The 26826-nt window shown below is 42.1% G+C and overlaps 1 protein-coding gene across 2 annotated transcripts in view; it reads right to left on the bottom strand.

The window, feature by feature from the left end:
* Positions 1–26826, bottom strand: part of igsf9bb (immunoglobulin superfamily, member 9Bb) — a 133485-nt gene that overhangs the window by 63684 nt on the left and 42975 nt on the right. For both annotated transcript variants that reach the window (XM_066645711.1, XM_066645713.1), the window contains exon 3: positions 26403–26549. In XM_066645711.1, the coding sequence (XP_066501808.1) occupies positions 26403–26549 (147 nt within the window). The remainder of the gene's footprint in view (positions 1–26402; positions 26550–26826) is intronic.

Raw genomic sequence — 26826 nt, 5'->3', positions numbered from 1 at the left:
CAGCTCCAGGGACCTGGAGGTTGTGGGTTTGATTCCCGCGCCGGGTGACTGTCTGTGAGGAGTTTGGTGTGTTCTCCCTGTGTTGGCATGGGTTTCCTCCAGGTGTTCCGGTTTCCTCCCACGGTGCAAAAACACACACTGGTAGGTGGATTGGAGACTCAAAAGTGTCTGTAGGTGAGTGTGTGTGTTGCCCTGTGAAGGACTGGTGCACCCTCCAGGGTGAATTCCTTTCTTGTGCCCAATGATTCCAGGTAGGCTCTGGACCCACCGTGACCCTGAACTGGATAAGTGGTTACAGATAATGGATGAATGAATCAATATTGGGGAATGACAGAAATTTGCTGCATTACACTATGTAACTATTTTGGGTGGCACGGTGGTGCAGCAGGTAGGTTGTGGGTTCGATTCCCGCTCCGGGTGACTGTCTGTGAGGAGTTGGTGTGTTCTACCCGTGTCCGCGTGGTTTTCCTCCGGGTGCTCCGGTTTCCTCCCACAGTCCAAAAACACACGTTGGTAGGTGGATTGGCAACTCAAAAGTGTCCATAGGTGTGAGTGTGTGAGTGAATGTGTGTGTGTCTGTGTTGAATGAATGAATGTCTTCAGACTTCCTAAAACCTGGTCCACACTACAGGACAATCGGGCCTATTTTTCCCGACAATTGCAAGAGTTGTCCCGATATTAGGGTGATGGTAATAGTTATGATGGTGTGGATAGTCCAGAATCCCAGTGTGGTGGGGGCCACTCTGACTGTGAAGCGTAAATATGAAACATGTTCAATATTAATAAGTCAGAATCTTGTAGTGTGGGGTGAACGCTGGCTCTCACCATGCCTGAAAGACCGTAAACTAATAAGAGCAGAGCTGGGTAATTACACCTACATCCGCCACAAACAGGATGTGTTTGTTTACATCTACGCTGTGTCTGAAGTGACCGGAGTTCTGTCTACTGAGGCAGTATTCTGAGGGGGGAAGGTGCAGAGATGTGTCTGTATTTAATGCTTGTTTAAAATGTTGCCTTTTTTTTCTGGTGAGGGAGCATTAGTGTACAAGTTGTTTCAAAATGCTGCCAGCAAGACAGCAAGGTATGTGCTGCTGTTTCAGACACAGCCCCAGTGTACGAGGATCTCCCATCTGCTCTCGCGATGTCACAGCTAGCGAGAAACTCTGGCGAAGTTTTGAGGAGAAGAACTGTCTGTCGGTGTTTCATTCGGGGTGGATTGTGTAGTGTGTGGACTTTGAGGATTAACAATGAGCAAGCACTAATACATCTGTGAGTAATGTTGTTATGTGTGGGGTAGGTGTCTCACATTTTCAACATCGGTTAGGATTTTTTAAATCCTTAAGTGGAGGCCAGGCATAAGCCGTTAGTGCAAGCTCCTGCATATCATTCAGGGGACAGTGTGTATCAGGAGGCAAGTGCTGGTTTGGAATGAGTTACGATGCATGTGTCTCCTGAGGGTAAATGCACAGAGAAGGAGCTTTTGTAATGTGGCCTCTGTGTAGTTCTACTCACACTTTTTCACTTTGGACCTTGGTGGGGGGTCAAATCCAGGTATATAAAGAAAAAAAAAAAAAACCCTACCTCCACAGATTCTGCATGCCTGCACTTACAGAACTGCAACCTTTGCATATCCTTAATAAAACATTTGATCAAATTTGTGTGAAAGCTGGGAACGTGAGGTGAGAAGCTTAAGTGTGGAGCTTGGGGGTAAAGATTTAGGTGTTTGAAATATTTATATGGTGCGAGAGCACTCTGGAGACACTAAAGTGTGGATACCAGCATTAAAGTAAAAATACACTGAAGACAGAGCAGAGGCAGAAACTTGGGGACGTACCGAAAAAACCTAACCTCAATTTCAGACAAAGACAGCTCTAAATACATTTAACCCCTTAACCCTAAGGGTGGAGCCAGACATCAGTCCTTCATTTTGATTGACATTTGTTTCATAGTACAGGGTGAGTCAAAAGTCGCAGGACACTCTATCTGAATACCCCAGCAAGTAAAGGGTGAGGGGGCCTATATTTTAGGCTATGTCCAGAACATGGCCACCATCTAGAAAGACGCCATATTGGATCATGGACAAGTTTGTCCAATAGGAAGGTGGCCATATCAAAGCATATCAAAGAAGGGTGTCCTGCAACCTTTGACTCACCCTGTTGTTACAGAGTAATTTAGAAGATAGTTATTAAGTAGCGATCATTTTAATAACTACATTAAATACTACAATAAATACATACCTAGGGTTCAAGGGTATAACCACAAATGTGAGCTAATTATGCACTGCCACTCCTGTAAGAACTATGGGCGTGGACAGAAGTCACTGAGCTAAAAAAAAAAAGTGGTGCAGGCACAGCAGTTGTGTGGAGTGAAGTGGGGTTTCCTACACTCCTAACACAACATTTATTTTTTAATATTCAGTTATTTTTCTGATAAATATAGCTCAATAAAAAATATTTAAGGTACACAGTTAAGTCTTAGAGACAAGCTGTTTATTGTTCAGTAATAAATCAGTTGTCAGGTGCAACTTGCCAAGCATGCACCCCTGCTGTTTCAGCCTATAGACACACAGCACCATGAATAAGATACTAATCACTTTGAAGATATGATTCAAAGGGCAAGAGGGCTGAGCTTTTTATAAACTGACTTGAACAATACAGATGTGCATAGAGAAATTTAAAAGTTTCCTTTCACTCGATTAAAGTTGAGATGTTTGTGTATTCTGTGGAGGGAGAGGCGTCTCTTCAGGTTCACAAGGCAGTGGAGACAGTGGGGGCCCATGGCCAAGAGGCACAGAGACATCTGTCCACTCAGTGCTCCATCTGCTCTCTGACCAACTTCACACACACAGTCATTCAGCATTGACCAGTGATGTTGACCAAACACAGACCCTTGCCTTTTTTCTCTCTTTGAGCACGAGTGCCTGAAATTAATTCTTAAAGTGGCAGAAGATGGCATTGTGACAGTTAAATCAATGTTCACAATTATAAATAAAAAATTAAAATAAAATAATAATAATAATAATAAATAATAATTTCTAAAACTTAAAGTATGTAGAGTTACCATTTGCTAGCTCTCCAGTCCATTTGAACAATGGAAAAAGGTCCGATTTGTCCGCAGCCCAGGGAAAATATAATATTTTTTTTAGTATGTCACTGGCTGATCCACGAAAAACAGCATCTGGAGGTGTTAGGTCAGTGGATAAAACTCAGAAAGTTGAAAAGCATGAAGAATTGAGGATGTAACTCTAGTCTCGCTCCATATATGGTAAATATTCACTTATTTTTGTTGTAACAGATAATTTAAGGTGGAGCTGACTCCAAATTCAAAAGAGCACTACCTGCATGAAAGTAAACAAAGACAGAAAGTGCATCAACACTAAACAGGTTGAGTTGCAAGTTTCAGTGGTAATTCAAACAGTGAAGAAAACTTACAGACGAGTTAAACATCCACCACAAACAATACTCAAACATACTATTCCACTTTTAAAAATGCGGAGCTTCTCAATGAAAACAAACAGTAGTTCGAAGGAGTTGTCTACATTCCATTTAACCCTTTAATATCAATCTAATCAACTGCTAATACATTAATATTCAGCTATCTAGTGTTACCACCAGCCATCTTATTTCACTTATAAGTGAAAAGAAAACTTTGAGGTAGTAACAATCTTCCTCAAAGTAACCTCTGATCTTCAAAAGCTCCTTGCACATTCAAGATGCATCTCCAGAAGGCAAGTTCCCCGGTCTATAAACAGGAAAATCTCACTCTTGTGAACTACTGTGGCAGCCCTGTAAGTTCTGTGTAGACATGATTACAATATATTTTTTGAAGATTACATTTTTTATTGTCCATTTAAGGGGTTAAAAACTGCTCAGTAAATCCTCCGTTGGCGTGAGCGTGTTGCCGTGAGCACAGCCGCATTTATCAATTGATCTTAAGTCCTGCCTCAGCTTTTTAATCAGCCATTTTGCATCAGAGCGCCACAGCATTCCAATGAACCCATTGACACTAGCGAGAGTGATCAAGACACACACACACACTCACAAAATGAAGAAGCAGCTCTGTTTTTGCTGAATCAGACTTGCTCAGCCATACACCTGCAGTATGCAGAAATCAAAGCAGCACTACGGAAGCAGCACAGCTCAGACACAGAGAAGTTGAGCCACATTTTAGTCATGTTTCTTTTGATCACACACACACACACACACACACACACACAATACTGGACTCCTTCTGGTTGTTGTGTGTAGTCTGGGTCACACTGTACCTGCAGAGTCAGTAAAGAGGGCTTTCTGCTGGGACTAAAGAGAGCTTTGCATATAAGCGTCTCTAACTGTGGCCTTGATACAGTTGGAGATTACTGCGAGAGAAGTGTTGAGTGCACCTCAGAATAGAGCTGTTACATTCAGCTCTGCACCATCATCTGTGCAGCCCCTACAGGCAAACTCACACTTTCACATACACTTTTACACAGAAACGAGAGCGATAACTACATGCGCACACTTTACGGATGTATGACACTTCTGCCAAAAACACTCCATACACCACTTGAAATTGTTAACCAATATAATGAATGAAAATTTCACATTAAGCCCCATCCTCAGAAGATGCCAAATTTGAACACAGGTGATGGAAATGATCTCTGAGGCTGAGAGTTCTGGAGCTCAATAAAGCGGTATAAAGCACAATAGTTCAATAGGCTTGTGATTCAGAACAAAATTATTCTCAATATTTTCCACCACACAGCCCACCTGTTTATAACTGGAAAGCATAACGTTGGGTAGTTGGATACAGTGGTGGACTAATGGTTAGAGGACCAGGCTCGGTACCAGAAAGTTGCCTGTTTGATCCTCAAGACTGGTGGGAATATCCATGGCAAGTTCCCTTGAACAAAACACTGAACCCAAAATTGCTCCCTGGGCACAGGGGATGGTTGCCCCCTTCTCTGGTGTATGTTCAGAGGCCCTAGTGCACTAGTGTGTGTGTGTTCACTGCCACAAATGGGTTAAATGCGGAAGGCACATGAAAACTTAGGGAACAATCACTTTTCACATTTTTACACAATCGCATCACTTTTTTTTTTTTGCCATGTCTTTTTCACTTTAATGTGTGTGCACTGTTTTATGTTTGCACTAGCTTTGCACTAGTTGCAATTTAATATTGTGTATTGTCTTATATAGCACCTTGGCCCTGGAGGAACACTATTTCGTTTCACTGTGTACTGTAAACACTGTACATTGTGTAAATGACAAACTTCTTGAACTTGAACTTGACCTTAAAGGTTGTGTTATTTTGAGGAATATATAAGGATGTTAAACATATAGTAAAGTGAGATGAAACTGATGATGTTTAACACTAGAAGAGCCTAGCACCAGTCATTTGACCACAGTGACGTGGTCACATTTCTGCCAGCAGGTGTCGCAAAGGATTTTACAGGATTCAGGATGGCCCTGCGGACCACTAGCTCTACAAATGGAGAAACCCTGCTCTATTGGCTGAAATGAAACATTTCTCAGCAAAGTTCCAACATATATGTACAACCTTCCTAGTAGAGCAGAAGGTTTTAACTAAAAGAGGAGAGAAACTCCCTAAGAACACATCCATCCATCTGATCCGCAAAGGGGTCACAACATGACCTGCCGACTTGGCCAGCAATCCACACAACAGAACTGGCTAAAGGATTTAGAGGTATGCTCTTCCTGAGGCAATGCTCCTATTTCACCCAGTCTTGGGACAGGCACGAGGAGTACAAGCACAACTCTAGTGTCCAGGTAGAGAATTAAGAGAGAAAACACATAACTCTATACGTAGAGTGAAGCAACAACACTGTCCATCTCATGACCGCACTACCCAAAAGTAGTTTTTAGCTGTGGTCCTCGGGCAGCACCGGCAGCACGGCAAAACAACAATGGAGGAGAGGCTTGGGTGAGTCCCGAATAGCACCATACTCCCTACACAGTGCACTTCACAGATTATAAAACTAAAACTACTACACTAAGACTAGTTCAAGAGTAAGATGTAAAGTTTATAGTCTAATATAAATGGTTTTATATTTCTACAAACATCGCAGTACGTAAGTGCAGGCACCACTAGTATATCCCCTACACTGTGCACTACATAGTGATGAGGGAAACATTTGGGATTCGGCCAATCTCCCAGCACAGCAGTAAAAAAAATTTGGCTGGCTTTTTTCCTCTTGTTTACTGTCCTTCCGAATTGTGTCATTTCAAAAATATAATCTTTCTTGTTGGTGACTGAGGTGATGTGTATAAATGTATCAATGTGAACATGTGTGTCATTTCAGGGACAGATTCGTTTACATTACAGAGAGTTACAAGTCACTCACATTTATGAATGTGAACCATCAAGAAAGCCAATCAGAATTGATTAATGAGGCTTTTAATTTGAACATAGAGTTAAAGACATGTAACGTAAAACGCAGGCTATGGGCAGTTTAAAGTAGATTTTTTTCCCAACTATAAAGTGAGTGTGAACATGTCTGAGCTAGATTCCGCACTTCCACCGCAGATAAAATGAGACGCTTGGATCACAGGCACAGATTGCAAGAGGAGCCAGGCTATAATAAGGCTTTGTGGTGACACACAAGCAGATGTTCTCGCAAGCAAACAAAAACACACACACAGGTGAGAGCTAATTGGCTGCAGAAGTGTGAAGCTGGACGGATCTGTTCCCTCAGAGGCCTTCGTCCTTCTCCTCATCCTCACCCTGGCAGCAGTCTGTGAGCCCCAGGCCTGTGTGTGAACCTCATCAGATCACACAGCCAGTTTACGTGCTCAAATATGCATGAGCTGCTTTGGCTAAACATATGCTAACAGAGCAGGTCTCCTTAGCACAGTCTGTTCTCCGAGCTCAATGTCACATTCTTGGCCTCAGCAGAACAGTCCTCCCACTCCCGTACCATGTGTGGCTCCTAACCCTGCTCTACACAAGTGTTTACCACTGTGGTCACGGCTGGGGTAGTTACACAAAGTTAACAATAACAAATGACTAGAAATAATCTCTCAAAATGTGATTACCTTCAGTAAATAAAGGCACTCAAACTGCTTTCAAGAAGTATGTTTCAACAACAATTTCAAGGGTAAGATCCATTAGTCTTTTTCATGCTGGAGACTTAATTCACTTTATTTTTAACCATTTTTAACTGATTGTTAAACTTGGGGCGGCACGGTGGTGCAGCAGGTAGTGTCACAGTCACACATCTCCAGGGACCTGGAGGTTGTGGGTTCAAGTTCCACTCCGGGTGACTGTCTGTGAGGAGTTTGGTGTGTTCTCCCTGTGTCCGCGTGGGTGTCCTCCGGGTGCTCTGATTTCCTCCTACAGTCCAAAAACACACATTGGTAGGAGGACTGGTGACTCGAAAGTGTCAACGGGTGTGAGTGAGTGTGTGTCACCCTGCGAAGAACTGGCGCCCCCTCCAGGGTGTGTTCCTGCCTTGCGCCCAATGATTCCAGGTAGGCTCTGGAGCCACCGCGACCCTGAACTGGATAAGCTGTTACAGATAATGAATGACTGTTAAACACTTGTTTATCTGTCTGTTGGTGTAGCCCTCTTCTGCTGCCTCTAACAAAATAATTGGCATCTGCACAGATCTGCTGCTTAGATCTTTCCATTTCAGTCATAGTCCCATTTGATATATCTCTTAAAGCAATGCATTAGAGGTGTTTGCTGTAGGGATACCTGCAGGCGTTGTAGGAGCACCTCCCAGGGCAGCGCTAGACAGTGCAGTTCACATATGTTACAGCCTTTAAATCTCAAAGTACAGCTCGGCTCTTTAGATCTCCAACATCCCATTCTGGATGGCTGATCTCAGAATTAAAGCTGGGGCTTCATTCACTGTTCATCTCTCCGGTGGGATGAGCTTATTCTGATACCTGACTGCTGCTGTATCCATATGTAATGAACTTCTTCAGGAACTAGCACAAATCTGCAGGGCTGGATATAGTCATGTAGCCAAAGTACTAATACTGTGATGATTATTCACTTCAGTGCAAGTGAAAAAAATCAAGGATGAAAACTACTAGCAATTTCACTGACCTACTTTAAGCTAATATTCACTGTAATATTAACATTAGCTGGGTATAAAGTTCTCACCAAAATAAAATCTATCCCTGTTTGAATTGTATTGTCGTTATGAAGTCTCTCAAGACAAGATTAGACCATTCAAAGGGAACTTTGATGAAAAATTCACATCTCCAGTATTTTTCAGCCGCTGGTATTCAATAAGCCACTCAAATTAGACTCTGTATCCGTGTCATCCCTGATCTGAGTATTTTCACCCACAAGGTCAGAGGTTTTAATGTGACAGTGCAAAGATGAAGCTAAACTGTGAGAAACAGACACTAATACAGTAGAGCTATAAGAGAACTGCAAAACAAGAGTGAAGATATACAGAAATCTGAGCAAAAGCTGCAAACCCAAGACCCTCTGATTCTCACTGGGGGCTGAGGCAAGCTCATTACCTTTTAAAGGGACAGTCACTGAAATGTACTCTTCTGAAATGAGCTGTTTATACGGGGTGAGAATGGGGAGTGTTGTTTGATGCTTGTGGTGTTTTAAACATTTAACATGACACAGATGTTTCAATGAGATGTACATTTTAATATAGTTACTATTTGAAGAATGTAGCACACTACAGATGAAAAAATATTTCATTAATGTTCAATGAAAAACATGTAAAACATTTTTTGGGGGAGATTTAGTTTGCTATATCTTTTGAACACAGCAGCTGTTCACATTTTGTGAAAATGTCATGATGAATGGAGCAGTAGAAATACTTTAAATTACTTGGGAAAAAATCTTTTTCTATTGACTTCCATTGAAATTTAAAAATACCTTTTTTGTTTCTTTGTTTCTTCTACTGTAACATTGCTATTTTGGAAATGCATGTTTTTTTTGCACGGTGATGATCTATGAATCCAAAATGTAGCAACCGTTGTTTTACATATATATTTTTTACATTCATTCATTCATTCATTTATTCATTATCTGTAAGCGCTTATCCAGTTCAGGGTCGCGGTGGGTCCAGAGCCTACCTGGAATCATTGGGTGCAAGGCAGGAATACACCCTGGAGGGGGCGCCAGTCCTTCACAGGGCAACACAGACACACACCCACACATTCACTCACACACTGACACCTACGGACACTTTTGAGTCGCCAATCCACCTACCAATGTGTGTTTTTGGACTGTGGGAGGAAACCCACGCGGACACAGGGAGAACACACCAACTCCTCACAGACAGTCATCCAGAGCGGGAATCGAACCCACAACCTCCAGGTCATATTTTTTACATAAGTACAGATATATAAATATATACAATGTGAGCATGAAAAGAATGTGTAAAATATAAATGAAGCATGTTATTAGACCAAAAGTGTCCTAGCTTTGGCATAAACTACAGAATATAAGATTTAAAGAAACCAACATAAAACTATGTATCAGTTTCTCTCACTTCAACCTGAGTGTGTTTACATATTCAGTGCAAACCGGGTAGAGTCTAACCTAGGTATCAGCCTTGAAACTGATTTTCATGAGCCATGCCACAAGAGAACAAACGCAAGAATTGCATGAAGGGCAGATGGTTGTATTCCTGAGCACACAGCATGGACATGACTGTTTTTAAGATCAGACTGGATGTGGTTCGCTGCAGTGTCAGATACATGATCTACCTGAGAATCAATGGAGACCTTCCATTCAATACAGCATTTCACCACATCATCACCTACATCTACAGAACTGCACTGCAGTGTCTCTCATTGGTTCATGTGAAGGTCCTGGAGAAGGTAGGAAGGTAGAAAAAACACATTTCACCACCCTTTGCTGATCCTAGTGCATTTATGGAGCCCTTAACTAGTTTAAGATAAATTACACAACACTACAGTAAGTAAAGGCTACTATATGTTACATGGTTCAAAGTGCCCTCTATGGGGTGTTCAATGATTTAATGTGGTAGAACATTAAATCTTGTTGTATGTGAATGTAATGTTGACATGTATCTGAGAGTCATGGCTTTAGGTTGTTGTCTAGAGCTGGATGATATGGCCAAAATGTTGATATGGCCAATATAATTACAATATCAACATGAACCATGCCACAGAAATCCCCCACTAACTCTCCCGATTGATATCTGTACCTTCAAACTGAATCTGACTAATGAATCTGCCAAGTCTGTAAATTCCTTCTATAAACATATAATTTAAAACAATAAATCCACCACCTTCTCTCTCAACAGAGGTAGAAAAAAATGCTGCAGTTTCTAGCTCTAATTTGTGTTTATATTCTACCTACATGTGTTTTTCAATTATTTTTTGTGATTTATTACTTTACACTCATTTTATCAGCTCCACGGACCTTACAGGAGCACTTTATTAGAGCTGTATTAGAGATGGTAGTCCCTGTGTTTCTCTGCATACTTTCTTATCCCCATTTCACCATGCTCTTCAATGGTCAGGACCCCTACAGAGAAGGTATGATTTGGGTGGTCAATCATTCTCAGTGGATCAGACACATCAGTGCTGTTGGAATGTTTAAACACTGTGCCCCATCACTGTCCACTCTGTTAGACACACCTACCTCCTTGGTCCACCTTGTAGAAGTAAAGCCAGAGACAGCTCATCTGTTGTTGCAGTTTGCATTGGTCGTCCTCTAGTCCTCCATCAGTGGACACAGGACTATTCTCACTCCAGAGGTGACACTGAGGGCTTTAAAAACTCTAGCAGCACTGCTGTGTCTGACCCACTTGTACCTGTACAACACACACTAACACGTCGCCAACACATGAGTGCCACTGAAGCACTGAGAAATCATGCCTGCTCTGTGGAGGTCCTGTTGGGGACTTGACCATGGAAGAGCAGGGAGAAATGGGGATATGAAAGTATGCAGAGAAACAGGTGAAATACAGTCTGCAACTGTAGAACTACAAAGTCAGTTAAGCTGAAAAAAACACACCCGCCAGTCCTTCACAGGGCGAGACACACTCACACATTCATTCACATCTACGAACACTTTTGAGTCACCAATCCACCATGTGTTTTTGGACCATGGGAGGAAACCAGAGCACCCGGAGGAAACCCATGCAGACACAGAGAGAACACACCACACTCCTCACAGACAGTCACCCGGAGCGGGACTCGAACCCACAACCTCCAGGTCTCTGGAGCTGTGTGACTGCGGCACTACCTGCTGCGCCACCGTGCGTGGAAAAACATGTGAAAGCAGACAGTAGAAAGGAATGGAAATACTAAGTGAAAATCAGATCTTGCTGGTCCTACTGCACGTACTGATGCAATTACTAAACCCAGGGTTATCTCACTCTTTATCTTTCTCTTTAATTCCTCTCCATTGTTCTCTGTATGTCTGTCTGTCTCTGGCCGTCTGCCGGGGAATGCAAATGAAATGGATAATTGTGTATTATGACTTTGAAACCTACAGTCGTACAGGATCCATTGTAACACAATGTTGAATATAAAAAAATCACACAATGATTCCACCAGAGTCAGTTTACGCTTTTTCTGAGACAATGCAGAGCGGCCAGATTGTCTATATCTGAAAAACAGCAGCGAGTGCAGCAGAAAGGAGCAGAAGACTGAGCAGTGGATAGAGAAAGAGAGATGGAATGATAGTCAGAGCTAATTACACACACAAACACAAACACCGCAGCCATCCTCCTACAGGCAAATCATAATGAGCAAATCCTCTTTACCCACACTGATGGAGATCTAGAAGATCATCCACACAGACACTACTGGCACAACTCCACCTTCGAGCCCACACACACACACACACACACACACACACACACACACACACACACACACACACACAGCAGATCATGAAAGGATCCAATGAGGCTTTTCATTTTCTACATGCATTATATATTTAATATATAACTTCAGTCACTAATCTACTTCAGTCACTTTGATCTTAGTCAGCCAGTCCCACTGCTAAACACATGTTAAACACAGCTAACTGTGTAAAGGGACAGAACACTCCTAGGGATATGGTTAGGGTCCAGTTTTTACAGTTGTGGACTGACTCCAGATGTACATCATTAAACCTGTCTGGAGTCCAGTTTGAGCTTCACCACTCACTCAGATCTCACCTAATTACAGGCATACATCAAAATGCAGCCTGATAGTTTGCTACACAAACAGACAACAAGACTATTCATGGGTCTTAACCAACACAACTGAAAGCATGAAGAGTAGCTAACCAACTTGGTTCAAATACTAAGATTAATAGACTATCACTGGAGATACAAAAGAGAGTCAACATGGTTTGGCCATTGTGTGTAAAGCCTATCATATGTGTATACAGGGCAAGTCAAATGTCACAGGAATACTCCAGCAAGTAATGTGTGAGGGTGCCTATCTTTCAGGCTATGTCCGGAACATGGCCACCATCTTAAAAGCAGCCGTATTGGATCAAGGGTGGGTTTTTCCAGTGGGAAGGTGGTCATGTAGCATATCAAAGAAATAAAAGGGTGTCCAACGACTTTTGCCTCACCCTGTACATACAAAGCATATGGAACGACTACAGAAGGTCAAAAGGGCTGAACATTAGCCTTATCATCAAGAGATCACTGGTTCAATCCCTGGTGATGTCTCAGGCATCCAAGGCCAGGAGTCTTAAGTGAGGGTCCATCTCGCCACTCATCACAACCATGGCCATTTGTCATCTGATGTGATGGACCCTGGGCAGTGGGCATGCTTCTAAAGCAAGTGAGGCAGTCAAAAGATGGGGCATTAGCGGCACTGCGAGGAGAGGTAGTGGTTGAAATTGTGAAGTTGTGTTTCTCAAATGAAGCATGTGTCTTTACTGCCCCAGTGTTGGTGGCAATGTGTGACGGGGGAGTTCAGTTTATAGGGTAGAATTGGAGAGGTCTATTGATTTGGTGGAATTTAAGCAAAAAATAAAAAAGAGGTGAGGATGTACTAAACTCTCAAGTTCAATCATGTATACATAAAATCATCCATGTATACACTGTGATTTCTTGGTTATGAATTGAGATTTTTTGTTCTCAAAATGCTGACCGTATTTGACGTTATCAGAGTGATTGAACGCTAATGCCAAGTGTAAACAGGGGCAAATTTATACACATTTTTGCCATCATTCTCCAGTGATCTGTTGTTGCATGACAGTGGACCATAACGCCATCTGCAGAGCCACTGAAGCATATGGCTTAGCCCACACTGATGAATTCTCAGCACCCACACAAGCATGAGGCCATCAGCACCACGGACAGCTCCCCACGTCAACTGCATCAACACTATGGACAGCTCCTAACCCATCGGCCCTGCCTGTGGCTGCAGTATGACCAGCTCCTCACAGACCTCCACAGTGCAGTCCACTTGACCTTTCCTCTCACCACCCACAACTGCATACTTTTATAGCAACTGCAGCAAAGACCAGCTTTACAGAGCACTAGAATAATCCCATTCCACATGGTGAATATGTGAAGCAGAAGTCAGTTTTGTCATACGTTAGACCAATGAAATTCTGACCATTGTCAGAAAACCTGGCACTACTGTTGTACCTTTTGCTGTCACTGTGGTGGTACATCTACATTATCCAAACCCATTTCAACCTTACTTGGTTAGGACTGTTGGAAAGCAGTTTAAATTTCTGTACAGCTTTTTCCATCTCATAGAGCTATGAGCCCACTCTGTCACCCTCTTAATTAAACACACAGCTGTCTAGCAGCCAATTAGCGCCTCTGTGCCCTGACAATGACTTCATCATAAAAGCAGAAGGCAACCTCACAGCACAGTGTTCCTCAGTACTTGATTCATGGGGCCAACTCCTACAACTCCCACCATTTATTTCCCTACTGACATGTTTTTAGCTACATCCTTCAAAGGACACCACACACCTCTGGTTCCCTAAGGAACCTTTAATCTGATGGTTTTAAACTGGACTTGCTACAAAACACCAGCGCGGTGTCCGAAATGGCTCCCTATTTTCTATTCCCTATATTCATTCAAGAGGGGGGAGAATGATTTTGGACACTAACTCATGCATGTTTTCACCAAACAGAGCTGTGGATTATGTGTCGCAGCTATTCACTAATGTATATCTGTTGCACACTACCTATATTACTACAAAATGGTGGAACCACAAAATACTGAAATATACAGTGCATACGGAACCATTTTGGACACAGCGCAGGCCTTTCTTTGGGTCATAGATTAAGGTGTTGCTTAAGATTAAGAAGTGTGACCACAGGCTTCTTCCAAGACACTTAAGGGCAACTCACCACTCCTTTCTTTAAACTGCAGCTAAAACACCATCACTGAAAATGATGGGGTGAGAGGGGTTAAAATTTCATCTATAAAGTGAGCCAAGTCTGTAAGGCCAAGCCACCATTTTATCCTATTCAATCTGTCACTAAAACAATCCCAGTGAACAGCTTAACATGCAAAGAGAATGCAAACTGCCCAGATCTTTCATAACAGTGGAAGACGCTCGTGCATGCTAGCACTGGGAGCAGAAAGAATGAAGGAGAGGGTGTACCATCATAACCACACAGACTGTGAGGCCAACCCTCTAGGACTCTAGAGCTGTTTCTCAATACAAAGTACGTCAAGTTCAAACCGCTTGTACTTGGTAGTGCAAACCTGGCAAGTTCAACTCACGAGTACAAACTCCCAAGGATGGGAGGATGCTGAGATTGTTGTGAAATGCATTCTGGGATATCTGACTCTCTCAAATCTACAGAAATCATGTCCCAATGCATCCACAATAATACGAGCAGAGCAAGAACACATCAATCAACCTTTATCAAACTCGGGAGTACAATGAGCATGACCCTCATTTACAGTGAAGCCAAGTACAGAGCAAACAGTGACTGATATTTTACAAATAACAATCTTATTAATAATAAAAAAAAGTAGCAAAACTATTTTAAAATAATACATGAAATATGCATAAAATGATGAAACAGAACACAGTAATTGCAATCAAAAAGGAAAACAGTATTTATAAAATAATAGTAACAGTAAAAATAAATCCACACAAACTGTAAAAGATAAAAAGATAGAAATCATAAAAGTAATAAAAGTAGGAACAAGTCAATCCAAATAAATGAAAACAAATGAAATAAAACAGTTGCAGGTTGGTTGGAGGAGGTTAGAGAGTAAACATTTTAAATGAAACTTTAAGTGGCACTGCTAAAAGCAGATTTTCACAGTTCAGTAAAAACAGCCCAAATCCAAGTATTCGATCTGGATGTGGAGTTTTAAATGGAACACTACTTGGGCTGCCACTGATGACCTTTCCCAAGTCCACAAGAGCACAAGTACAGATAAGAACACACATCGAGAATCAGTCCAGGACTTCTGCTCTCAGACACCTGAGACAACACCCACTCACTCCCACTCACTGACACCTGGCGATAAAAATGAAAAAATGCTTAGACCAAAGTGTGACTCAGGAGCCCAGTTATTTGCTCTTCTTATTTTAACAGATTGAGGGAACATTTGGGCTTGGATTTGCAGAAAAGTCTTCTGCAACTACTGACATCTGACATTTATTAGCGCTATTAGCTGCATATTTACAGCCCTAATCTCATATCATTCATTATCTGTAACCGCTTATTCAGTTCAGGGTCGCGGTGGGTCCAGAGCCTACCTGGAATCATTGGGCGGGAATACACCATGGAGGGGGCGCCACTCCTTCACAGGGCAACGCAGACACACACACATTCACACCTACAGACACTTTTGAGTCGTCAATCCACCTACCAACGTGTGTTTTTTGGACTGTGGGAGGAAATCGGAGCACCCGGAGGAAACCCACGCGGACACAGAGAGAACACACCAACTCCTAACAGACAGTCACCCGGAGCGGGAATCGAACCCACCAGCCCTAATCTAACAAAGCATAATATGAATGGCTGGAAAACCATTTGAACTGAGTTTGACCCATTCCTAGATTTGGAAACTAACTTTGAATCATCTATTTCAAAAGTTTTTCATTGAGTTGCACTTCCATTTCGGAACAGTAAGTGTGCACCAGTACGGCACTCCGTCCCTCTCCACTGAGCTGTGTTTTATCATGAGAGTTGGGTTTGCTCTGTCCAGTAAATCTGCCCACAGTGCTCCTGACTGCATCACACTACTCTAGGTTATTTCTATCTGGGTCGAAGCATATTTCTGCAACTACTTATTTTTTTCCTCGCAGAGCTGCAATGTTTGCTTACACTATACAATAATCTGCAGAAAGCAATCTCGATGTCACGACATGAGGAGGAACACGGTTTTGCTGCGGTAGTCCATTCACAACACTATCTGGTCTGGCATGAGGCTGAGCCTAAACAACAGCAGCTCTCCGACTGTTGGGGGGGGATCTCATTAAATCCCACAGGATTAACGCTGACGTGTCGTCATGCCGGAACAGATTTAACCGCTTTGCTCTCCTCTCTGACCCTGCCACGAGGAATGAAATATGTAGACCGCATTCTACGATAATCGAACCTCTGACCTCAGCTACAGAACATAACACTGTGGCTCCTCAACAGCTGCATTCAAATGATCATCAAGAGGTGATTACAGAAACCTAGGTGAGATTTAGGCTCTTTTTCTGCAGTAGTCTGGGAGGCAAAGTTTAACTCACAGAGACTGGCCTCTAAGGCTCGAGCTTGCACTTATTACATACAACGAATATAAAGTCTGAATAGTTCAAGAAAAAACATTGTTCCTTACAATTAAGTCTAAAATGAAAATTTCCTCCAAGTCAGTCTGGCTCTTTCTTCTGAGTAAGCACTGTTTCTTGTGTAAGTGTTTGTTGGCCTGATGTGCCAGAAGACAAAGTATATACAGTAGTTTTTATTAGATATACAAATATGTTCTGAAGTATTTTTGTGTGATGTATAATTGTAATTCAAAATTCAAACATATGGGTGGCATGGTGGAGCAGCAGGTAGTGTCCCAGTCACACAACTCCAGGGACCTAAAGGCTATGGGTTCAAGTCCCGGGACTTGAAGTTTGGTGTGTTCTCCCTGTGTCTCCGGGTGTTTCCTCCAGCTGCTCCAGCTTCCTCCCTTGGTCCAAAAACACACGTTGGTAGGTGGATTGGCGACTCAAAACTTTTTCTCCTTTACGGATTTCAATAAACACGGTGAAATTTGAATTACAATTACACAGTACACAAAAAAAAACTCTTTAAAACTTATTTGTACACCTAATACTTCTGAAACCTGTGAAAACTTGACCAAACACTTAATGTTCCTAACTTCACTCCAGATGGCTGTGTCTGCCCCTTAATACTTGCAGTAAACTATTCTGAGTGGCCCTAAAATTTCATCATACACACAGCCTTGTCACATTAATGCAAACAGACATGGGAAAAAAAAGCATATTGAATTCAGAGTTGGATTAAAAGGCAAATAGTCCAATTAGTTAATTATAATCCAGGCCCTGAAATGCATTCCTGTCAGGATCTGCGAAATTGGCCTGGCATTAGACTGACTCTGAAAAACAATAAATTGAAAACAACAAACAACATGTTTAAAGCAAAATTGCTTTTATTAGATCTAATTCCTTATGCAAATAAGCCACAAGATATAGGCTTTATCCACTGAGACACAATAGAAAGACTTCAGAATTGAGGACTGAACAAAGTACAGAGGATTCGTTCATTCAAGCCTCATATCCTACACGTGCTAAAAGAGTGCATTTCAAATGAAGCTTAAGGAACAACAGAACAACACAGCGATGACTAACACCCCATCAGGCTGTTTACACTCGGACAAGGGGAATTGCTCAGACTCGTATGGGGACCATGGTCTGTTTCACTGTAACTGCCTCAATGACTGCGGCCATTATGAGCACAAACACTGCAGGCCAAACTGTACTAATGAGCGCAGGCCCAGTGCAAAACGTGCCTTGATCTGATCCAAAATGTACTTGAATTTAACGTGTGATTGACTATGACTGCATCTTATCAGCCTGTCCACTCACTACTCACTCATGAGCCTGAAGGTGTCAGAAACTCAGGGTAATAATGCAGCAGTGAACAAGCTGGACAAAAGAAATTGGGAAATAAGAGGGTTATTTTACTCAGAATAAGAAAACAATGAAGTGGGATTCACTCTCAGCCATGCACACGGCCCTGAATACTTTACAGAGGCTTGTAACATTAGGCTTGGATGGCGGTTTCATACTAAACACAATGTACTATAAACAATGCAGTAGTTTACAACATCTATACACAGTTCAAAAATATCATACATACATGTAGCTTCCCACGATTTCACATACCTCCAATTCACCTCACACCATTTCACAGTCTCCCTCAGCACATGTATAAAAAAATCCATCTCAGGTGTGAACGAGGTAATCGCACTCAGATTTGGACCAAAACAACTGTACCGAACCCTATGAGAGGAGGTGGTCTTGGTCCAGTCCCAAACAAACTCTGGAGCGATTCATTTCTAGTGAGAATGTGATCCGACCTGGTGTACACAGCAGGACTGTGCTAAACTACTCCCGCAGCCTGCTCTGGATATGAGTTAAGGTACTCGGCAGAAATTGTCTAGGTTAAAAGGCAAATACTAGGCCATTTTAAATTAGGCACTAAAACATGCAGGTCTGGGTGTCCACTGGGGGTCCTGGAGCCAATCTATGGAGGATGCAGAGGGATGACTGTGATAAAAAATTAAAAAAACTATAGTTCTACAAATAAAACATAATATATCTTCAGGTTATTTGCTTTTAAAATGTTCTTTCAAAGGAGGCACTCAGCAACTCAAAATCAATATCGCTGTGTAACACCAACACGGCATTTAAGCGTACAGACAAGGTATCTACCCGAGAAAAAGGCAAAGGTATGTGGAGAATGTCCTACTTGAGCAGACAGTGTCTTCTCCTCTCTGTGTGAGACAGCACCAAAGAGAGAAGCAACCTTGACAGGCATGTCTAAAGATCAAATGGAGCAGGGGATAAAAAGACTCATGCTATATAAAGGGATATAAAAAATAAATAAATAAATGAATAAAAGAAGCTACACCGCACCAGCATCCATGAAAATGTTCCCTCTGCTCTCGGAAACCGTTCTTGATATTAAAGCCATTACCTGCAGGCTCCTGACTGTATATGTCTGGCTGGGGATTATTCTTCCTTAAATAGCTTGACCTTGTGTGCACGGTTATGGTCTAATAATGATGGTGGAACAGTAGCAAGGAGCAAGTAAGTCTGTTAGTGCCTGAAAGTAGATGTTTGATTACACTGCATCTGGAAAACCAAGTCAGGCTAAAGGATAGCAATACTGGGAGTTCCTCTGTCTTATTTGGCCAGAGAATAATCATGTGGAGATCAGGGATGAGCAGGGGTCGGCAGTAAACCTATCCAATGGGCAGATTTACTTGCTGCCCTTGGCATGAGAACAGCAGACTGAGGAGGGGCGGTTCAGTTTCCTGAAACAAGGTGCTGCCGACACTGCCAACAGTGATATACGGTCCCTCTGATGAAGACAGCATCCTGTATAATACTGGAGCTTTCGGATGTCCTGACTGGCGCGAAGTCAGATACCTTTATCCTGACTGAGTTTGCAAGGCCCACCTGAGCAGGAGTTTGCATTTTGGTGAACGCTGGCAGATATCCTCCCAGTCAGAATAAAAAAACATGTAACTCTAAATCAGTAACTTTAAAGGATGAGGAAAAACCTTCCTTACTTATTATGGAGATTAATGCAGGAAGGAGTGATTTCAAGTTAATGTTCAGCTTTTTTCTGGAGCATTGTTTCCTGAATAAAGGAAACAAAAGAAATAGCAACAGGCTTTTTCAAATGTTGTTAGCATTAATGTCAATGAAAAAAAGCTTTGTCCCAAGAGTTACAATATGCTAGAGTACACCATAATATCACCCAGTGAAAAGAACTCTTTATTGTGGGGGAATTATGTTCTCTCTGGTTTGTTTATGTTCAGAAGCTCCTCCGTTTAATGTGGAATAGTATGTTTGATGAAAATAAAAACGACTGTATGTGGCTGAAGTTTAACTTGTCTGTAAGTTTTTATTCTCTGTTTGAATTATCACAAAAACTCTGGAATTTGTAACTGAAGTAGTTCAGTTAATTTTTGTAGCACATTCGGTAATGCAGTCATCTCCTGAATTTGGAGACATTCCACCTTAAGTATTTAGAAACTGCAAAAATAAGTCAATATTACCCACCCATGGAGCAAGAATAGAGTAATATCCTCATCTCGATTTGTGCTTCTCAATGTGCAGAGTTCTCTCCTTTGTCTAAAAAACTCCAGATGCCATTTGTCTGCTGTGAGCAGAGAGAGTGCTAAACCAAATTTTTTTTAACCCATTTACAGACACCGGGGCTTGTAAACAGACTAGAGAGCAGCAAATGGAGAGGAAACATTCACATTAAAATTGTGAATGTCGCCTTTCTGTGAATCTGAATTAACATTAAAGTGACCTCCTTGTTTCTACACTTACATTGTCCATTTTGTTAACTCCACGTCCCATTCTACAAATGAAGTTCTACAAACAGTCGCTGATCAGTGGCTCAGCAAAATTAGCCTCCTTTTACTCTATTCCTCAATGATCTGGAACCCCAGAAGCCACCAAAGGACAGGTATGATTTGGTAGGTGGATCATTCTCAGCGCTGCAGTGACACTGGCGTAACGGTTGTGAGATGTGTGTGCTGTGCTGGTATGAGTGGATCAGACACCGCAGTGCTGCTGGAGTTTTTAGATAAGATATATATAGCTTTTTAGGGAGACCACAAATATCTGAATAATGTCAGTTATGCTCTGTATTGCAACTATTGTGGAGAATTTTGTAGGGATGCACTGATTTAGATTATTTTTTGGGCAGATACGATAACCGATAATTTTATGTTTTTGTAATTAAAGCAAATTTACATAGGATTAAAGCAAAACATATTTTTATCGCAGGTTGTCATAGGACATTTCTGTACGTTATTAATAAAAATGTTACCTTTTAAGTACATTAGTGTAGTTCTTATATTGTAATCAAAGATTTATTGCTGGTTCCGCATGAATGGTCTCTAGAGGGGCACTAATTAGTGTAACACCAGGTTTGTTTTGAAGAGCGAGGGAGAGAGCAGCATAAAGCGGCTGCAAGCGAGTGAGGGGGAGAGTGTGTGTGAGCGACTGTTTGTAATAGTTTATCATCGTTTTTCAATAATAAACTCAGACACTGAATGACTCAATATCTATTTTAATGTATTTTTTTTTTAAAAGAAGAGCTATAGGCACTGTGGTTGTTGTTTAACCCGCTTTGTGTGTGTGTGTGTGTGTGTGTGTGTGTGTGTGTGTGTGTGTGTGTGTGTGTGTGTGTGAGTGTGTGTGTGTTTGTGTGTTTACACCACTATCTGTGTGTGCGTGTACTGAGCGTCACTCATATTTTTTTTAATTAGTTTTCACCACAGAGAGATTTAATCCCAGAAATCTGCCGAAACTCTGAAAAACTTCCACACGGCAGACATAGTTGTGTATTTATAGGCGTCAGTGCCTATGTGCAAGCACAAGAAAGGCACCAAGTTATTGATATAATATCAGCTAAAATTCCAGTATCCGACCGATAACAATCAATAAAACAATATCCACATATCTGCAAATAATATATCGGCCGCCAATATATCGTGCATCACTAACTTTATTTTTAATGCAACACTAGGGAATATTTTTACCTTAAAAAGTAACACTAGGTAAGATTTGGGCTCCCCCTACAATTGCAGAGTGTAGTTTTGCAGCACTGTCCTGAAATAAATGGGGAGAAGAGGGAGGCAGGTGGTGTCCCACCCACCTCCAAAAGTTACAAAGCACAGTTTCTAAAGGGCTGAGCCCTGTGTGACAACAATAGTGACTATATTCACTATAGTGCAGCATCACAAATATTTGGAAACTGTAATATTAAGGTGTCCCTTTAAAATGATAGCTTCAAAATCATTGTCATGCTTCACTGGCCTGCAATAAGGGGCAAAGAGACTCTTTAATAGCTACTCCAGGCTCAGCACTGCAGAGACTGCACTTTGTAACTTTTGGAGGAAACTAGGTTGGCCACTACATCTGGTAGATACTGACTGCTACCAGATGTAAAGCTTTAGAGACTATCGGTTCAGCAAAATTGTTCTAGGTCTGTATCTCTACAGAAAAAAGCATGGGAGGAAGTTTCAACTTTACAACCCAGTAACTAGATTTATAGACAATGTTTTGATATGAACAAGCACTTCCATATGTCAAACATATGCATGCACATGTACACACGACTCTCTCCAAACATTCACTCTCACTCCTTCAATGCCTAAACCCTGCAGAGCTTATGCTAGATTACATCATCTCCACCCCTCCCTCCCTTCTCCTCCATTCCCTGTGGCCTGTGCATCACACTTTGAGCTTGTGAGGCTGAGAATATCACAGGAATGTTACAGCAACAGCAGCAGCGTTTCTGAGGAAGGCAACAGCATCTTGCTGGGATCAAATCCCTTCTCTGACAGGCCAGCAGAGCACCACTCACTCAGCGTCACCGCTCCTGCATTAGTGTGCAACACACAGCGGCTTCAGCCCGCAGCACATACTCTCCCCTTCACCGTTAGGAGCTTTCCCCAAGGCTCGGGGAATTCATCACTGGGCCACATGCATATATTCATGCAGTTACGTAAACGCTTTTTTTTATGCTGTTTTTCGAAGCACGGTGGGCTGCAATAACGTCACACAGAGTGGAGAGAGGAGAAACTGCAATTATACCGGACCCATATTAATGACATTAATAAATGGCCTCCTCTACCTTCTACGTGCTGCTACTAATTGGGCTTTTTCACAGCAGAGATTAAGTGTGAAATAGAGGCCTGAAGTGTTCTATTACATGCTCTGTGACAGCGATACCATGCAGCTCAGTGTGTGTAGTGTTAAGTAGCCCTGGGTGAGGGTCAGGGGTTTAAATACAGTAACAAATAATGGAAGGGACAAAAATAAACTGTGCAAACTGACAGTGACACCCCACCTGTCTCTCTGAAGGGATGTTCTTTTGGCCTTTTTCATAGAAACGTCTGTCAGTGATCAAAAATCATGTGTGCAACCCATTACGGTAATGTGGCAGGTGAGTGGGAGGGGCTTGTACCGTGTTCATACACATGTTAAGCTGACTAGGCTTTGTGGCTCTGTCATTTTACATTGAAGAATGTTTCAACCTGAGGTGTGATTTTACTGTGGTTTTTGTGGTTGTTCTTATGTAGTCATACATACAGGCACTGTTTTAATCTAAGGGAATCTGAATAATGAATTAATACATTCATTCATTGTCTGTAACCTCTTAGTCAGTTCAGGATCACGGTGGGTCCGGAGCCTACCAGGAATCACTGGACGCATGTTGGGAACACACCATGGAGTGGGTACCAGGCCATTGCAGGGTGACACACACTCCACTCAAAAATTCACTAATACCTAGAGACATTTGAGTAGCCACATCCACCTACCAATGTGTGTTTTTGGACAGTGGACATGAATCAGAGACTTACAGTCACCCCTGGACCGGGACTGGAACTCACAACCTCCAGGTCCCTGGAGCTGTGTGACAGTGACACTATAGAAGGAGCCTTCTAGAACAAAGTGTCACTGCTCTTAGGAAGCATCATAAGATATTTGTTAACAATATCACTGCATAAGTCCCGCTCCGGGTGACTGTCTGTGAGGAGTTTGTGTGTTCTCCCTGTGTCCGCATGGGTTTCCTCCAGGTGTTCCTGTTTCCTCCCATGGTCCAAAAACACACGTTGGTAGGTGGATTGGCGACTCAAAAGTGTCTGTAGGTGTGAGGGAATGTGTGTCGCACTTTGAAGGACTGGCGCCCCCTCCAGGGTGTGTTCCCGCCTTGCGTCCAATGATTCCAGGTAGGATCCAGATCCACCACAACCCTGAACCGGATAAGCAGTTACAGATAATGAATGAATGAATGATCGCCCTGCATTAAGCCCATTCTTTGACAGCTGTGTAACCTGCAATGGCTGTAACACTATTGTAGCATTTGGCAGAGCAGAGTAGAGACAAACAAACTGATACTAGTGTTTGTTAGTTTGTTAGTCACACTCAAATGTTGGGCGGTACACTCGTGCACACACACACACATATACATGCACAGAGCTGATAAACTGGCCTGTCAACACTCCACCTTGTCTGTGCTGAGCTGCCAGATTTAAGACCAGACATGGTGCACTCACACACACACGGACTGCTGCAGGGCTCTTGTGGTCTCATTCTCTCTGTTGCAGGACCAGCCGATAAGGCAAATCACTATTTTTCAATCTGCCCTCACACAGACAGTCTGTGCTCCACTCTCTCTCTCTCTCTCTCTCTCTCACACACACACACACACACACACACACCCTGCTCCAGTCTACACAGTACAAGACAGCAAGATGGGCCATCCAGATTTAGAAATGTGATCCAGCGACCTCAAAACTAAGACACAGTAAGCAAAACCTGTCAGTTTCCCAGTAAACTGTCACTGTAGGAATCTCCAATTTGATGCTTTTCCATTTCTGACATCATCTGAAAATACCCTCTGCATTTTATTTGGTTTTTATGAAACAGAATTGTGCCAATATCACTTTTGGTTGAAACGTCTTATATTAATGCACACTGTTATGAGTGTTACACAAGTTATGAGTGTTATTCCTTCTCTTGGATAGTTTTTTTTATATACAAGATTTAGGAGACTGGCACAAGTTTGTTAGCAGTCTTCCCGCATTGTGTGTCTAACAGGTATGAACTGGAGCTGAAATCACTTTGGAGATTTGGGTGCAGGAGACCTCACTGGCCTAGTGTGTGTCTGTCACACAGGCACAACAAGACAGAGGCTGTGGTGTTCTTGTCTGGACTCTTTCCAGCTAAAGTAAGTGGTCCCTGGCCATTCCGATTGAAAAACTCATTAAGCTCTCCTGTCCAAGACCAGTTTCCTCACAACATGTGCTGCCTTCACAGGGTGTTTCTGAAAATTTACTTCAACTGTCCTCCAACAGTGTGTTATAAGCTTGTAAAGTGACTTTCCATAAATCAAATGATTCCCATGTCATGAAAGGATTAGTCTCAGTCTCAATTACCCAGGCTTCCGTGTAACAAAAATAATGAGTGTACTAACAGTAATTATCAGAAACTGTCACCTGGTCATCCACACTGCTTTCTGTACACACGGCCATGCACAGCCCTTTATAAGTTTGGTGAGCAACAAACCTGCGTTCTGCGGAAAGTCACACGTAGCAAACTGCACACTTTCATAACATGAAGATCAGAGCATGTGAAGTTGAATTCGTTGGTGTTACAACTGTGTGTTTTCATATTAGTCTTTGTACACAATCTTAAGTGACTCTAAAACGTTGGTAACCAAGCCGTCGGTCACGATCGACAAGTTCATCTCCAAGACCATGCAAGTCAATCGCAATATATCATGGCTGCTTCAGTTATGGAGTTTGAGTTACTAAAGCTGCGTCATTCTGTATCTGCGGTGGTCCTCTAGCTAGTTAAGCAGGGACATATAACGCGGCAGTCACACAGGGTTTGTGTCCGCAAATTTGGACACATATATTCACGTCCCTGATCTATAATGCTGCTGCTCTGTACTGTCTGAGCCGACATGGCGGCAGCTTGGTTTCAAAACTAAAAAGCAAAACTGAAAGCAGGTGCTGAATGCTGATTTTCTGAATAATAGAGCTGCCCCCAAGTATTTGGGTATTCAGATATTTGTTCGTAGGGTATGTATTCAACTTCTAATTTTGAGATTCGGATATTAAATGTTTTGTATAAATGTGGTTAGCGATAAAGGCAATGCTCCACCACATTCAGGCTCCAGCAGTAAAAACAGTGCTCTCCCAAGTCCACCCGTATTCAGGCTCATCAACATAGACGTATTTGTGCAAGTAAAGCCTAAACCTCAGTCCTATAAAACAGCCCAACTTTCTAAAACAACACACTTACAACAAAAAGAGGCGACACTGCAGTTCCTTTTGTCAGTTTTGAGCCTGAAATTAGAGCACCTCCTGGGTATGAGTATGCACAGAGCTTCTATAGGATATCAATAGGTAGCACAACTTGACAGAACACCTGCTTAGCACTTGCAGACAGTGTACAGCCTCAGGTACCACCATAGCCAACACTCAGCTGTACATTAATGAAGTAAACATTGTTTTATGTTATTAAGGTGATGGGGACATAAACAGCTTTGCTACTTAAGTAGCCGAAGCCTGCCATTTTTGTTGGTAGATCTTTCATTTATTTCAAACATATAAAGATTATAAAAGGTGATCTTATACCTAAAAAAGTGCAAAATATGCTCAAATATGGTTCTGAATAATGTGCTAATTGTGTTCATACAATGCAGAAACAAGCCTGATCTTTTGAACAAACCAAAGGCAGAAACTCACCATTCACTGTGAGGTGTACCCAGGTGCCATTGTGGAAGGTGTCGTACTGCTGCTCCAGCATCAGAACCTTGCACTCGTACCAGCCCTGATCATCTGATCGCACCCTCTCAATCCGCAGAGATGACTTTCCATGCAGACTGGCTCGTCCTGAGGAGAGAAGGTATTATGAGTTAATGCCCACTTCTTTTCAAGCATATTTATGCAATGCATTTCCTCTACAACAAAATAAACAATTAGTGTTTTGGGCTGAACTTGAATTGGTAGAAAAAAAAGCCACAATAATAATGTTCCCCTGAAGAAATGTGTTTCTAGAAAATTGAAATCAACAAAACATGTTATTTGACCAAGTTTGTCCAAGTTTTGTGAACAAATGAAGCAAAAAGGCGTATTTAAGAACTTGTAATGACCAGCATGTGCCTGGGAG

The sequence above is a fragment of the Hoplias malabaricus genome, chromosome 15 (genome assembly GCF_029633855.1).
Source record: "Hoplias malabaricus isolate fHopMal1 chromosome 15, fHopMal1.hap1, whole genome shotgun sequence".
In the NCBI taxonomy this organism is placed as follows: domain Eukaryota; kingdom Metazoa; phylum Chordata; class Actinopteri; order Characiformes; family Erythrinidae; genus Hoplias; species Hoplias malabaricus.
Note: the sequence above shows the minus strand (reverse complement) of the source record. Positions and strands in the feature narration are given on the sequence as shown.